Here is a 13,989-nt window from a genome sequence, read left to right as displayed (position 1 = left end):
GGGCAGGGAATGTGTAATATTTTAATGCTATTTCAGGTAGGTTATATGGTTACCTTCTAAAAGAGTAAGAAAACATCTAGCAAAAAAATAAAAAACAAGGCATAATGTAGGATTCGTGAAAATTATTACAGGTTAAACATTATTTGGGGTGAAAAACTTATTTAGCATTTTAACAAAAAAGAGATGGATCATAATAGCAAATTAAGATGCAGCTCTTAAACTCAGTGTAGAGAATTGATGAAATTTATTTGCCGTTGGCAAGAAGAACATAATCTTGTTCTTATCTGGCCATGTTATGGGTATGCCCAAGTCTGCTTTGGAGTAAATGCTGCTGGATATTTGTGGTACTATTAACTGTGGTTAATAGAAGATGAATTATTTGTGTTATTGTTACAATTTTTACAAATATTTAAATCATTTTATTTGTCGCCATCAACACAATCGACTAGTGAACTAAATTGTTCCATTCTTATATTAAAGGGAAGGGTTGCATAGGCCCCCAGGACAAATTTTGGACACCCCTGCTCAAAGGAATGAAACACTTATGTTGATTAAACTTTTTTAATCTGTGACTTTAAAATCCAATTGGAGGAAGGGGCTTTCACTCCATTTAATTAATAATCTACTGCCATGTTTCCTGTTACTATAGTCTCTAGACACTACCTTATAAGGCATACTTAACTTTGACTAGAAACATTGTGAAGATGAATAAAGCAACGTTCAAGTAAAACGTTAGAAGTATGATGAGTATTTACCTGTATGTGACCTGGTTGGGGAAGGTGTAGGCGTCTCCCACCACGTGACCGTGGGCTACCACAGGTGGTTTTCCGCAGTTCACAGGCTCGCAGCGAATTCTGGGTTCCCCCCATCTTCCATCACTTCCACAGGAGAGGAGTGGGTACCCTTTCAGCAGGTAGCCGATACGACACTTGTATGAGAGTTTTTCTGGGAAGCTAGCTATGCCACCAAGTAGTACTGCATTGGGGACCACAGGTGGGGCAGCGCTGCACCTTCCCCTGCCACACATTGGCACTCCGGGACTCCACACTCCTCCTTTATCGCATACTGCCTGAGAGGGACCCAGTAGTTTGTAGCCCCGATCACAACTGAACTGCACTCGGTCTCCACAGGCTCGACCAGAGCCCATGACCACCCCAAACCGAACTTCAGGTTGGGAACAGGCACAAGGTTGGCATCGAGGTACAGAGCCCACCCAGACTCCCTGAGCTGAGCACCTCAGGATGGGATCACCTACCGTCTCATATCCTTCGAAACAAATGTACTCTACCACATCATTATAGTTGAACCCTGAACCATTCACAAAGCCGTGACTGATGTCTTCAGGTGGGTCGCAGCTAATGATATCACAGCGGGGTGGGGGTTTGTCCCACAGTCCATCTGACTCACAAACAAGGGTCGGCTCTCCAGTAAGCTTGTAACCTTCATCGCATTCATACTTAACTTTGCTGTTGTAACCAAATTCTGAGCCTATCACATGGCCATGGGGTATAGAGGAAGGCCTCCCACAACGAGCTGGTACACAAGAAGGATGGCCATGGCTCCAGCTGCCATCAGCCTGGCAAACACTTCTAGATTTACCGTTTAAGATGAAACCAGGTTGACATCTCAGTTCAATTTGTTTATTATAGGTGTACTCTTTTCCTTCAACTGTGATGTCACTAGGTACCGTTGGGGGACCGCAGGACACTAGCTCACAGCGTGGCTTTTGCCCGTTCCACTTTCCGTCTGCTTGGCAGGCGATGGTGTCCGTTCCCTTTAGGACAAATCCTGGATGACACTCAAAGTGCAAAACTTCAGGGTAAACAAAATCCCCCCCATGTATTGTACAATTAGCAACAGCACCAGGATCGCCACAGGTTACAGGTCGGCAAACCGGGGCGTCAAAGGGGGTCCAAAGTTGACCTGATACACAGTGTCTTTCAGGCTCTCCCACCAGCTCGTACCCTTCCTCACAAGAATAACTGACGGCACTGCCAACAGGAGCCTCAATGCTGTTTAAGAAGCCATGCTCTGGTTTGGGCGGTGTTTCACATTCTGCTGGGATGCAAGATGGGGCTGTCCCATTCCAGTCCCCGTCCTCCTTACACAGCAGCCTTGTGTGGCTACTAATGTTGTAACCTGGATGACAGTGGTACTCGATCATCGTCCCATAAAGGAAGTTCAAGCCTGAAGGGGAGGCTGATATTGTGTCTTCAGAAGTACCGTCCAACTTTGTCACCCTGACATAGTCTCCAAAGTCAATGTGAGGAGGCAGTCCACAGTCTGAAGGTACACACATAGGAACAGCACTAGACCAGCCAGATTCCTCACAGGTTATATGATCCTGCCCGACAAGCTGGAACCCTGGGAAACAGCTGTAGAAAATAGTGACTCCAAAACTTTGATCCTGACCCTCCACAAAACCATTTTCGATTGGTTGGGGCAGAGTGCATGATATCTGCATACAGACAGGGGGCTCTGAGTCCCATTCCCCATCAGCCATGCAATTCAGGGTACCTGGGCCTTGGAGCCTGAAACCACGGTGACAAGAGTAGGTTGCGCTATGTCCATACTGGAGTTTTGTGTATACCACCTTCCCATTGGCTATTAGTTTCGGGATGGAGCATTCTACTGGGCGACAAGAAGGTATTCCACCGATCCAAACCCCTCTCTCTCCACATAGGAGTGTAGAGTTTCCCACTAAATTATATCCAGTCTTACAGCTATATAGGGCTTTACTGAGGTATGTTAGTCCATGGACGTCAACAATTCCACTGGAAATATCCACAGGCTGAGGACATTCCACTGCGATGCATTCTGGGTAGGGAGTACTCCACCGGGAGTTGGAAAGACAAGACACAGAGTCTCCTTTCTTGAATGTAAAGCCCCCAATGCATGTGTATGTGACCACTGAACCAAAAGGGAATTGAGGAAAGTAATTGGATGGAGCACCAAAAGACACCTCAGGAGGAGGTCCACAAAACACCTCCTTACACACTGGAAATGTGTCGTTCCACTTTAGAGATGGAGTACACTGAAGCACGTTAGCCCCCTCCAGTTCAAAACCATTTTCACAGGATAGCTCTACAATTCCATATTCAGACTCCAGGTTCTTCAAGACCAGGTGGCTCTCCTCTAGAGATGGTTCTGGACACTTGACTGGAGAGCAGCGTGGAGCACTGGGCTGATCCCACTCTCCGTTCTTGAGGCAGGTCCAAACAGCATTCCCTCCAAGTTCGTAACCCTCATCGCAAAAATATTCTACTTTGCTGCCCACACGAAAGGCTGAACCCTTGTAGTATCCATGGACAACATCAGGAGGGGGGTCGCAGGTTAAAAGGACGCAGGTTGGAGGGTCGTTGTTAGACCATTGTCGGTTGGCTTGACAAATTCGCTCTCGCCCTCCAACCAGTTTGTAGCCTGCATTACAGGCATATCTCACTCTGTTATTAAAAGTGTATCGAGGTCGGACCTAAAAGAAAAAAAAAATGTATATACTTTTTCTGTAAAATAAAAAAGAGCATGTATTCTGTTTCCTTTTTTTTTTTACTAACCTGGATGTATCCATTTTGTGGTATGGGCGGGGAGGGACAGATCACAGGAACACAAGTAGGTAGAACTCCTCCCCACTCTCCATTAGCCTTACAAATCCTCTTTTTCTCCCCTCGAATCATGTACCCTGTCTCACAGCTGTAAGCCACCACTGCTCCAAAACTGTAGTTACTTCCTCTGACATACCCTCGATCGATACTTTCAGGTTTGGAGCATCTCACAGGCACACAGCCAATCTCAAATGGCGAAGGCTCCCACGTCCCCCCTAACAAGCATCGGAGCGTGGCGGTGGTGTTTAGCATGAAACCTTCTTCACATTTATAGCTCACTTCAGTGTTGCTAGCATATTTGGGCTTGTTGACTGAATCTAAAATAGCATGGGGAAACTCAGGCGGGCGTAGGCAAAAGTTTGCGATGCAGCGAGGGACTTCCATGCCATCAGGGGGCACCCACACACCCTGAGCGCTGCACACCATCTTTGAGTTGTTGCTAGCAGTGTATCCGTCAGTGCAGTAGTAGCTAGCTGTGTCTCCAAACAGCATGTGGGTTTCATGGGGCACAGCGTGGTCGATAGCAGGGGGTGGTCCGCAAGAGCGAGGGACGCACTGCAGAAAGCCGTCACTCCACTGACCCGAGGGTAGGCACTCCCTGGTTCCTGGGCCAATCAAAGTGTACCTACAAACCACAAAAGAAGGCAAAGTAGGGACTTTATTTCTATAAGAGAACCTTGCAGAACAAAATATTTACACCACTCAGAATCTCTCCCATAAATTTACAAGCATTTACCTCAATGTTTCTACAAGTTTAGTGTTTCATGTAGTATTTGTTATATAGAAAATTATTTTTATTTTCTTTTAAAATTTTTGGGTTGTAAAGCCCTCCCTGGGTCAGCATTTTGTTAGCAACCTTTAGAGTTGCAAATATTTTGGGGTTGGTGTCCTACAGCTGCGAACATCAAACGTCTGCAATTTTGTATGTCAAACAGCTCAAATACAAATAAATTTAGAGGAGTGTCTAAAATCACTGATTTGCACTCAGACTAAAATCATTTAATGTTTTTTTTTCTTCTATTTTTTCCCAAACTCTCAATTTAATTTATATATAGTCTTTGAGTGTGATATTCTAAAAAAAAAATAGTATAAACTTCGATTTAATCTACAGTGTAGATCAAATCATTTGAGAGTCTGCATTCCACTGTATCTCTGGTTAGATGCTTAGCGCTGTAGTCTTGCCAGAAGGTGAACCTCCAACCACATCTTAAGTCTTTTGCAGGCTCTACGCGATTTTCTTTAAGCATTGATCTTGAATTAGCCCTATCCATTTTCTACTTTTCTGTAACCATAACAGTCAAAATGGCGGATGCAACAGAACAATATTTCAATCATGCCCTTTATTATGCCCTAAATTAACCTAATATGTTGTTAAAATCTAGGGCTTACTTTGAAAAATAATACAAAATACAAACATTTTCCGGAGCACCATATATATATGTATGTATATATATATATATATGTATGTATATATTATTTAGATTCATAAAATATTTTGAAAACATATTTTCCATCGACCTACAATGATCTATTTTATGTTGATCTATGATATGAATTCCTAATGAAACCCAATGAGGTCTGGTTTTTACCATGTCAGAGTATTAAGAAACATAAGAGATCCAAATATTAGAAGTCACTATATGTATGGTATAGGTGTGACATTGGACAGTTTATGCACTCCTTGTTTATTGACCAGGAACATTTAACCTTTGAATGTTTGAATTTGAGCTAACTGACATTTACCCTTCTTTGCAGATGTAGTGAACTTTGTTTCCCACTTCATAGTTTTCTCCATCAATCACTGCATCTTTAAGCGCCGGGGGCTCACTGCAAAGGATGCTGACACATTGAGGGATGGGTCGGCTCCACTCGCCTGTCGCTTCACAAACCACCTCCATGGAGCCCTGTGGTCTTTGCAACAACATAGTTCTGAGTATAGATGTTTGTTTTCACAGATGCACAAATTATATATCTGTTTTTTTTGCTCCAAAAAAAAGTATATACAGTATGCGTAATTCACCCATACCTGTATCCCTCAACACATGTGTATTGAACAGTAGAGAGGTAGGTGGTTGTTTCAAGGATGTAGTTTGCATGCTCCACGAATGGAGGCCCCCCGCAGGTCACCGGGTAACAGACAGGCGGCGTCCCGCTCCATCTCAGCGTGGAGAGACACTGGAACTCATAAGGGATCTGAGGCAGGAAGCCCTTTTTACAGCTGATGGGGAAAAATGACATATTTTTTATTTGTATTATACAAATGAAACTCACTTTTGACAGAATGATACCCGGTTAGATGCGAATGGTACCTGAAAGTCACCTTGCTTCCAAAGGTAACGTTGTTTCCAGTCATAACAGAGTTTTCCGGAACAGTTGGAGTCGGGCAAGATAGAGCTACAGAGGAAGAATGGAACATTATTAAAACCTGCTGCTTTTATTAAACAGAAAGCAAAGTTTGATGTAGCAGTGAAGCAACTTATATGTTAAGATAAACGAGCCTCTCCTTGCACCGTAAATGTTTCATTAGACTTGCTTTCTTCAAGACGTCTCCTGCTATTTATGCACCGCAACATTTTCAACTTACAGTAAGAAGCATAAAGAGCAGAGCTGCTGCAGCTTACAGTAGGGTGGAGCTCAGAGGCTAAACAACATATTTTTTTGCAAAAGGTGATATAAACAGAGGTTAATACAAGTCCAAGATGTTGAGTCAAACAGAGACCTTTTCTTCAGAGTTTTTGTTGATGTTATTGTTCTTAAAAATTAAAGTAATGACTGCATATACCTAAACGTTTTTGCACATGTAATGTGAAGCAGTCAAAAAATTTCCTTAATGAACAAGGTTGGTGTTTAATGCCAAGATGGAGGCAGTGTAGTCTCATGGCAGAAAGACAAAAACAAAGTTGCTTCGCCAATCACGATGCAGGAAATTCAAATAATCCAGACAGAAAAGGAAGACCTATGTGCATCTTTCACTCTTTATCTGTACCATCTTCCTTTGTATAATACATTTATTAAACATCTCACTTTTCCCAAATTGTTTCACATAATTTCCCTCCAAATCATAGCTGTAAAACAGCCTGTTCACTGTTACATATCATACTAGCTGAAAGATAATTTTAACTCTTAAACAACAGTTAATAAATTAAATACATATAAGTCTATGAACCAATGTGAGTGATTGAGTCTCTAACTGTAAATCTGAAAGCTTTATAACAGAGAGGGGCAATACAACAATTTAAGTGCCTCACATTTACAGGCATCATGAAAATATCCTAAATCTTTTGAAAGGTGACATTTTTGTGGTTTCCTGGTTACAAAACTCTAATTTAATCCCTGCTGATATATTTCAAAAGAAACCTTTAAGCACGGTAAACCCACCTTATGTGAGTCAGTGGAGAAAAGCAAAATTCATGCCCTGCATAAACATTAAATTATAGGCTGTTTAGATCATGTTAGGGTTTCATTACAGCGTATTTCCCTTTGGTCCAACAATTTAATTCAGATATAGTTGGGGCTCTCATTTAAAGTCTGAGCAAATCCTTTGACAAGAAGTTGCATACTTGTATTTAATTTGATTTATTCTCTAATTATTTACAGGTGTCCAATTATTAGGGACCTCAATAAACAGTTTTGTTTCCAAAGCAGATCAGTACAGACAATGCTGAGGGGGCACCTACTGACATTTAATTATCTCGAGGAAGAACGCCCCCCCCCCCCAACCAAAATACATATTTGCATTTAGTTTGATAGGCCTTCTAGTCATCACCCTAATCATTAACTCCCGCCACAGACTTTAGTTCAAACTGACTTACACTCACATGGATATATCTAAGGAATACCTGCTGCTCTTGAAGCTTTTTTATTTTTGTTTACTTTGGTTGTCTGTTGTCTATTTTTTGCTGTTGTCATGTTTTCTGATTTCTTTCCATCTCCAAGTAAATTTCTCCACTGTGAGATCAGTAAAGCCAATCAATCAATCTATCATACAGGTGTGAAAGCAGACTTCTAGGAGTTACTGTATATCTTGTTTTGTTTTATTTTCTCTCTTTTCATGCATTCTTTCTTGTCTCTATCTTTCACCTCTTTCTCTCTCCCCTCCCTTTCCGTCTTCATTGTACATGATTTTTCACCCTAAATCATTTTCAATAAAGTTTCATATTCATCATGAAGCAGAACCTTATGGCAACAGTGCCATCAGGTGCCATAAGATTTGCATTTACTGCCCTCATCTAGCTCTGAGACATCTATTCCCAGAGCTATATTGGCAAAACAGGGCAGAAAAAAGTCCAAACTATAACTGGGATACTCCAATGCATTAATATTACTTCCAGTTTCAAGACACATGTTAGCAAAATTAACTGAAACCCCACTCTCTCAGACATATGAAGGATTTTAGGCTTCATTGAAGAAATGTTAGTCTTGTCAAGTGAAAAAGAAGAAGAAATTTTTGAAAGGCTGAGCTCTCACCTCTGCAGTAAGGAACAGGATTGTCCCAGGTTCCTGAATCCAGGCAGTGGATTTGCGAAGAGCCAATCAGCTCATAGCCGTTATCGCAGTAATACGCCACTGCACTGCCCATCAGAAAGCTGCTGCTATCTCTGTAACCGAACTCTGGAGAGCCAGGGTTCTGGCACTTAACTGGCTCTGAAAACACATCATCGCTGTGCTCATTTGGAGAAGAATCACTTAAGAAGTCACAGAGTAACATGTGAAAAGTGCTGTAGAGCTTTATTTAGTCGTGAATGTTTTAAATATTCCACCATAAGGAATGATTCCAGGCTGTTAGAAAATGTTTTTGTACAATAACTCATCTCTCAATTCAAAAGCAGAGAGCTGTGGCTCCTTGTTACCTGTGCAGTTTTTGCCGTCTCCAGTATACGGATTAATGCATGTGCAGGTGTATGAGCCGTCCGTGTTCTGGCATCTGGCATGAGCGTCACAGTCAGATCCCAGAGCACACTCATCCACATCTGAACACAAAGAAAGAAAGAAAGGCAGGCTGCAGCTGCTATTTTGGTTGTTTTTTTCTCAGTTTCATTGCCAGCATTAGCTTAAACATTGAATCTTTACCCAGACAGGCCGGTGGATGACCTCCCCACTTGCCGCTGTTGCTGCAGTGCACCTTGGCGTCTCCCAGGAGGTAAAAGCCATCATTGCACTGATAGAACACTGAGCTTCCAGTATGGAAATCTGAACCCTGGTAGAAGCCATGCTCCAGAGGACGAGGAGGTCCACAGGATACCTCTAGGTGATGCACGGAGCGGGAAATAAACAGAAACATTGCATAAGTTCAACTTTCACCTAAATTAATTGGTCATTAGAATCATTACTATCATTTTAAAAAGTAGTTGAAGGCAGTGGTGGAAAGTAACTAAGTACATTTACTTGATTACTGAACTGAACTACTTTTAGGTACCTTTACTTTATTTGAGTAATATTTGAAGGCGTACTTATAACTTTCACTTCACTACATTTGAATGTAAAATATTTTATTTTCTAGTCCACTATATTTCTAGGAATCTGCCAGTTACTTGTTCCTTTTGTTTTCAAGTAATAATCAAAATAGCTGTCCTTATTTTTGGCCCATTTTTTTATGCATGAGTTCTTTACAAATGGTGTAAAATTTGTTGCAGTGTGGTTCTATGCAGTAATGCATCAGGTGCCTCCTGAAAGTTACAAGGTTTTTTAAAATGACTCTACAGATATACAATTTTATTAGTATTTTTGAATACTTAAATACACTATATTGCCAAAAGTATTTGCTCACCCATCCAAATTATTGGAATCAGGTGTTCCAATCACTTCCATGGCCACAGGTGTATAAATTCAAGCACCTAGGCATGCAGACTGTTTTTACAAACATTTGTGAAAGAATGGGTCGCTCTCAGGAGCTCAGTGAATTCCAGCGTGGAACTGTGATAGGATGCCACCTGTGCAACAAATCCAGTCGTGAAATTTCCTCGCTCCTAAATATTCCACAGTCAACTGTCAGCTGTATTATAAGAAAATGGAAGTGTTTGGGAACGACAGCAACTCAGCCACGAAGAGGTAGGCCACGTAAACTGACGGAGCGGGGTCAGCGGATGCTGACGCGCATAGTGCGAAGAGGTCGCCAACTTTCTGCAGAGTCAATCACTACAGACCTCCAAACTTCATGTGGCCTTCAGATTAGCTCAAGAACAGTGCGCAGAGAGCTTCATGGAATGGGTTTCCATGGTCGAGCAGCTGCATCCAAGCCATACATCACCAAGTGCAATGCAAAGCGTCGGATGCGGTGGTGTAAAGCACGCCGCCACTGGACTCTAGAGCAGTGGAGACGCGTTCTCTGGAGTGACGAATCGCGCTTCTCCATCTGGCAATCTGATGGACGGGTCTGGGTTTGGCGGTTGCCAGGAGAACGGTACTTGTCTGACTGCATTGTGCCAAGTGTAAAGTTTGGTGGAGGGGGGATTATGGTGTGAGGTTGTTTTTCAGGAGCTGGGCTTGGCCCCTTAGTTCCAGTGAAAGGAACTCTGAATGCTTCAGCATACCAAGACATTTTGGACAATTCCATGCTCCCAACTTTGTGGGAACAGTTTGGAGCTGGCCCCTTCCTCTTCCAACATGACTGTGCACCAGTGCACAAAGCAAGGTCCATAAAGACATGGATGACAGAGTCTGGTGTGGATGAACTTGACTGGCCTGCACAGAGTCCTGACCTCAACCCGATAGAACACCTTTGGGATGAATTAGAGCGGAGACTGAGAGCCAGGCCTTCTCGTCCAACATCAGTGTGCGACCTCACAAATGCGCTTCTGGAAGAATGGTCAAAAATTCCCATAAACACACTCCTAAACCTTGTGGACAGCCTTCCCAGAAGAGTTGAAGCTGTTCTAGCTGCAAAGGGTGGACCGACGTCATATTGAACCCTATGGATTAGGAACGGGATGTCACTTAAGCTCATATGTGAGTCAAGGCAGGTGAGCAAATACTTTTGGCAATATAGTGTACTTTTAAATGCATGTACTTTTGAATACTTAAGTATTTTCAAAGGTAAGTACCTCATTACTTTAACTTGAGAAGATGTTTGACTTGTAACTTTTATTGTAGTTGAGTAAGATTTGACTATGAGTATCAATACTTTTACCCATGTACTACTGTTGAGTATTTGAGCGTCAATCTGTCTTACTTCAATAGGATGTTCTCTTGTCTTTCCAATTTTCAAGAGTGTCTAAAAGTCATGAATCTCTTTGTTATGTTATACTAAGTTTTATTAGAGAGACGAATAAAATCATTAGCAACTGTGATCGTTTTTTTGTTTAAAAAGTTACACATTGATAATGCCGCTGCCGTTACTTGAAATGTAACGCAGCGCGGTGCTCCAACTTTACCAACCAAAGCTACATTCCATGAGTGCTCTCTCTCTCTGCAGCAGGGAGAGAATTTTCCTGCTTATTATGTGCGAGAATAAAGACATTATGTACTTGAGTTAGAAGCTCCTCACATCATCTTAACACTGCCAGCTGGCGTCCCACATGTTCTTTTTCACTTGATGCTTTATTTGCCGTTTTTCAAGAAGACTTTAACCTCTGTTTAATTCTATTGGAAAGTATATTTTACTTAAGTAAAGTTGCATAACGACCTTTATTTTTCTGCTGCAAACCTATTTTATAGCCAGTTGCAGGCTGTCAAACTGCAAAAACATAAAGTTCTAAAATATATAATTAGCTTAATGGCTCCTTCAATATAAACAAAAAACATAATCCTGTCTACATAAATATATTGCAACTCACTTGTCCAACCACACCAAAATAGTGCAGATTAGTATACAATGTTTTTAGATATGAGATCCTTTTGATTTAAATCATTGATCCATATATATATCTATATATATATATATATATATATATATATATATATATATATATATATATATATATATATATATATATATATATATATATATATATATATATATATATATATATATATATATATATTCTTATACTTAATCATTCAACTTCTAGTTGTGTTCAAGTTTCAATAACAGGAAAGTAATCAAAATTCTTCAATGATAACAATGAAAAAGAATTATCAATAAAATTAACTGCATAGTTACTTTGACAAGTTATTTTTATAGTGCAGTAATTGAGTTACTTTCTTAGGGAAGAAACTTTTAAATATAATGAATCACTTTTTTAGGTAATGTTTCCAACAATGGAGAACCAAAAATGGAGGCACAGGTGCTGTAGGACAAAAAAGTATTATAAGTTACAAACACACATGGAAGGTTCTAGCACTTTCTTCAGTGACAAAAAAAAGTTAATAAATGAGAAACTAATCCTGCTGCAAATAGAAAAGGAAACTGCTCTTTAATTAAATATAATACCTTTACAGACTCAAAAATCAGAGAAAGAATAATTTTTCTTCTTTGACTCTGAGCAGCATCTAGGCATGTTTTTATCAATCCTTAACTGCTATTCCAGTTATAAATATGAAATTAAATAAGAATATAAAATGTGTCTTTTAAACCGTAAGTATTCAGGTATCTGGCTTTAGGCTTTGTAAACATTTAGTTTTAAAATTTTCAAAAATTTTCAAAGATCCATGTAACCTACCTGGGGTCCGTTTCACAAAGCAGATTTACTGAAAACTCTAACTTTTCTGAACCAGAAAACCGGGAAACTCAGACTTTTCTGTTTCACAAACAGAGTTTCCTCAACCTCTGTTTCAGTCACCATAGTAACATTCTTCCCAGAGCTAACCTGGTAGGTAGCAGGTTTTCTCCCGTAAACTCAGTGTCCTCTGTCTCCACTCTCCTTAAAGCCACTCACACTGTTTTAATTCCTGATTTAGTACAATTTTTGTCCTAGTTTGTGCAAACAATAACTATATACAGTATATCCTTCACTAGGTTCGTTACACACATTAGGTTTTGAAAACAAACATTGCATGCCCGATTAACGAGGATCTTATTAAAGAATAATCAGCACTTTATCACAGAGAATTAAATATTTATAGGGAGAGGATTCTATAACTCAGTGAAAGGGAATGAGATTACTTGTTTTTGGATTGTTTAATATGAGAGAGATGCAGATCATTTTATTTACTTATATTTGCAGTACATGAAGAACTACTGAAATTATTTTCAGATTACACATTGATAGATCAATTAATTCCGCCGGAGAAAAGGAATTGGTTTAGGATTAAGTTAAGATTCACTCGATGATAAAAACCTGATAAGCCTATTTGCACAATCTGAAGCCATTCTATGGGACTGTTACAGTAGCTGCTAATAATGACCATATATTGGAATGATAACATCCGCAGCACTGCTGCAAAGAGACACTGTATTTATTGTGTCAATATGATAATCAACATGAGGAGGGACGCATGAGATGAACCACAGGCTCTATAAATTAGAACAACGTTTTTATTGTTCATCCTCACCTACTGCCAGAAGATTTTGCTTAAATAGATACATTGATCTACCACCATTAAAGACATAATCCTGTAATATTATCGCGGTCACAACAGAAGAACATATCAAATCGGCAAGCATGTTTTGATATGTACTAGTTTTACTGAATATGTATTCTTGATATGTGAAAAAAATTTTTTTTTGTTGTCTAAATGACAACAAACGATATTCTCCACATCTATATAAACATTCCTCATGTTTATAAATGAATTTCAGATCTCCATATTCCTATTGTTACTGGGCTACATTTGTATTATTTTAACCATGAAAAAATATTTTTCAGATATCATAAATACATTTTCAGTCACATTGATAAATGTCAGAACGGCCACTTAAAATGTGTAAACATTTCTAGATATATAAAACTTAATCTTACTAGTATAATTTTTTTTTTTTACTTTCTAAAATTTAGTTTCTGCGACAAAAATGTAATCTAGAAAATATATTGTCACACTTCAGTCTAGGGGTGTGATTTTTATCAGAAGGAATTTTAATTTATTGATCTACAAATGGAACAACAGAGAGGGGAGTGCTTTTAATAAATGTAAAAATGGCCTGCCATAGAACACTTCATATAAAGTTACGCATTAACTGGAGCAACAATCTTCTCTTTCAACATCTTCCTCTTCTTCACAACTGTAGCGGTGTTTCTCTGTCTTTTAAACACATTCTCCTTTTTTTTTCATTTTCTGCATTAAAATCTCTAGCTCCAGTGGGGTGAAATAGGCACTTCCTGTTGCCTGTTTTCATGGTGACTCGTCCAATCGCTGCTCCACTCATAATGGCTTCTCATACTAGTTGCGCACATGCTAAACACTGAGTGGTTCTACTTGGAGTTGAGTGAACTAATTCATAGCAGCCCAATGGCATAACTTTCGGTGAGCAGAGACTGCAGTTGCTAAGGGGCCCCCGACCTCTTGTCCCGTC

At 40.0% G+C, this 13,989-nt stretch overlaps 1 protein-coding gene across 1 annotated transcript in view; it reads right to left on the bottom strand.

Moving 5' to 3' along the window:
- Nucleotides 1-13,989, bottom strand: part of svep1 (sushi, von Willebrand factor type A, EGF and pentraxin domain containing 1) — a 138,892-nt gene that overhangs the window by 14,107 nt on the left and 110,796 nt on the right. Inside the window, 8 exon segments of the mRNA XM_038270314.1 lie at nucleotides 756-3,472; nucleotides 3,555-4,227; nucleotides 5,346-5,513; nucleotides 5,629-5,820; nucleotides 5,912-5,996; nucleotides 8,070-8,246; nucleotides 8,453-8,572; nucleotides 8,673-8,846. Of these exon segments, the coding sequence (XP_038126242.1) occupies nucleotides 756-3,472; nucleotides 3,555-4,227; nucleotides 5,346-5,513; nucleotides 5,629-5,820; nucleotides 5,912-5,996; nucleotides 8,070-8,246; nucleotides 8,453-8,572; nucleotides 8,673-8,846 (4,306 nt within the window).

This window comes from Cyprinodon tularosa, unplaced genomic scaffold (assembly GCF_016077235.1).
Source record: "Cyprinodon tularosa strain WSP-4 unplaced genomic scaffold, ASM1607723v1 ctg76, whole genome shotgun sequence".
Classification (NCBI taxonomy): domain Eukaryota; kingdom Metazoa; phylum Chordata; class Actinopteri; order Cyprinodontiformes; family Cyprinodontidae; genus Cyprinodon; species Cyprinodon tularosa.
Note: the sequence above shows the minus strand (reverse complement) of the source record. Positions and strands in the feature narration are given on the sequence as shown.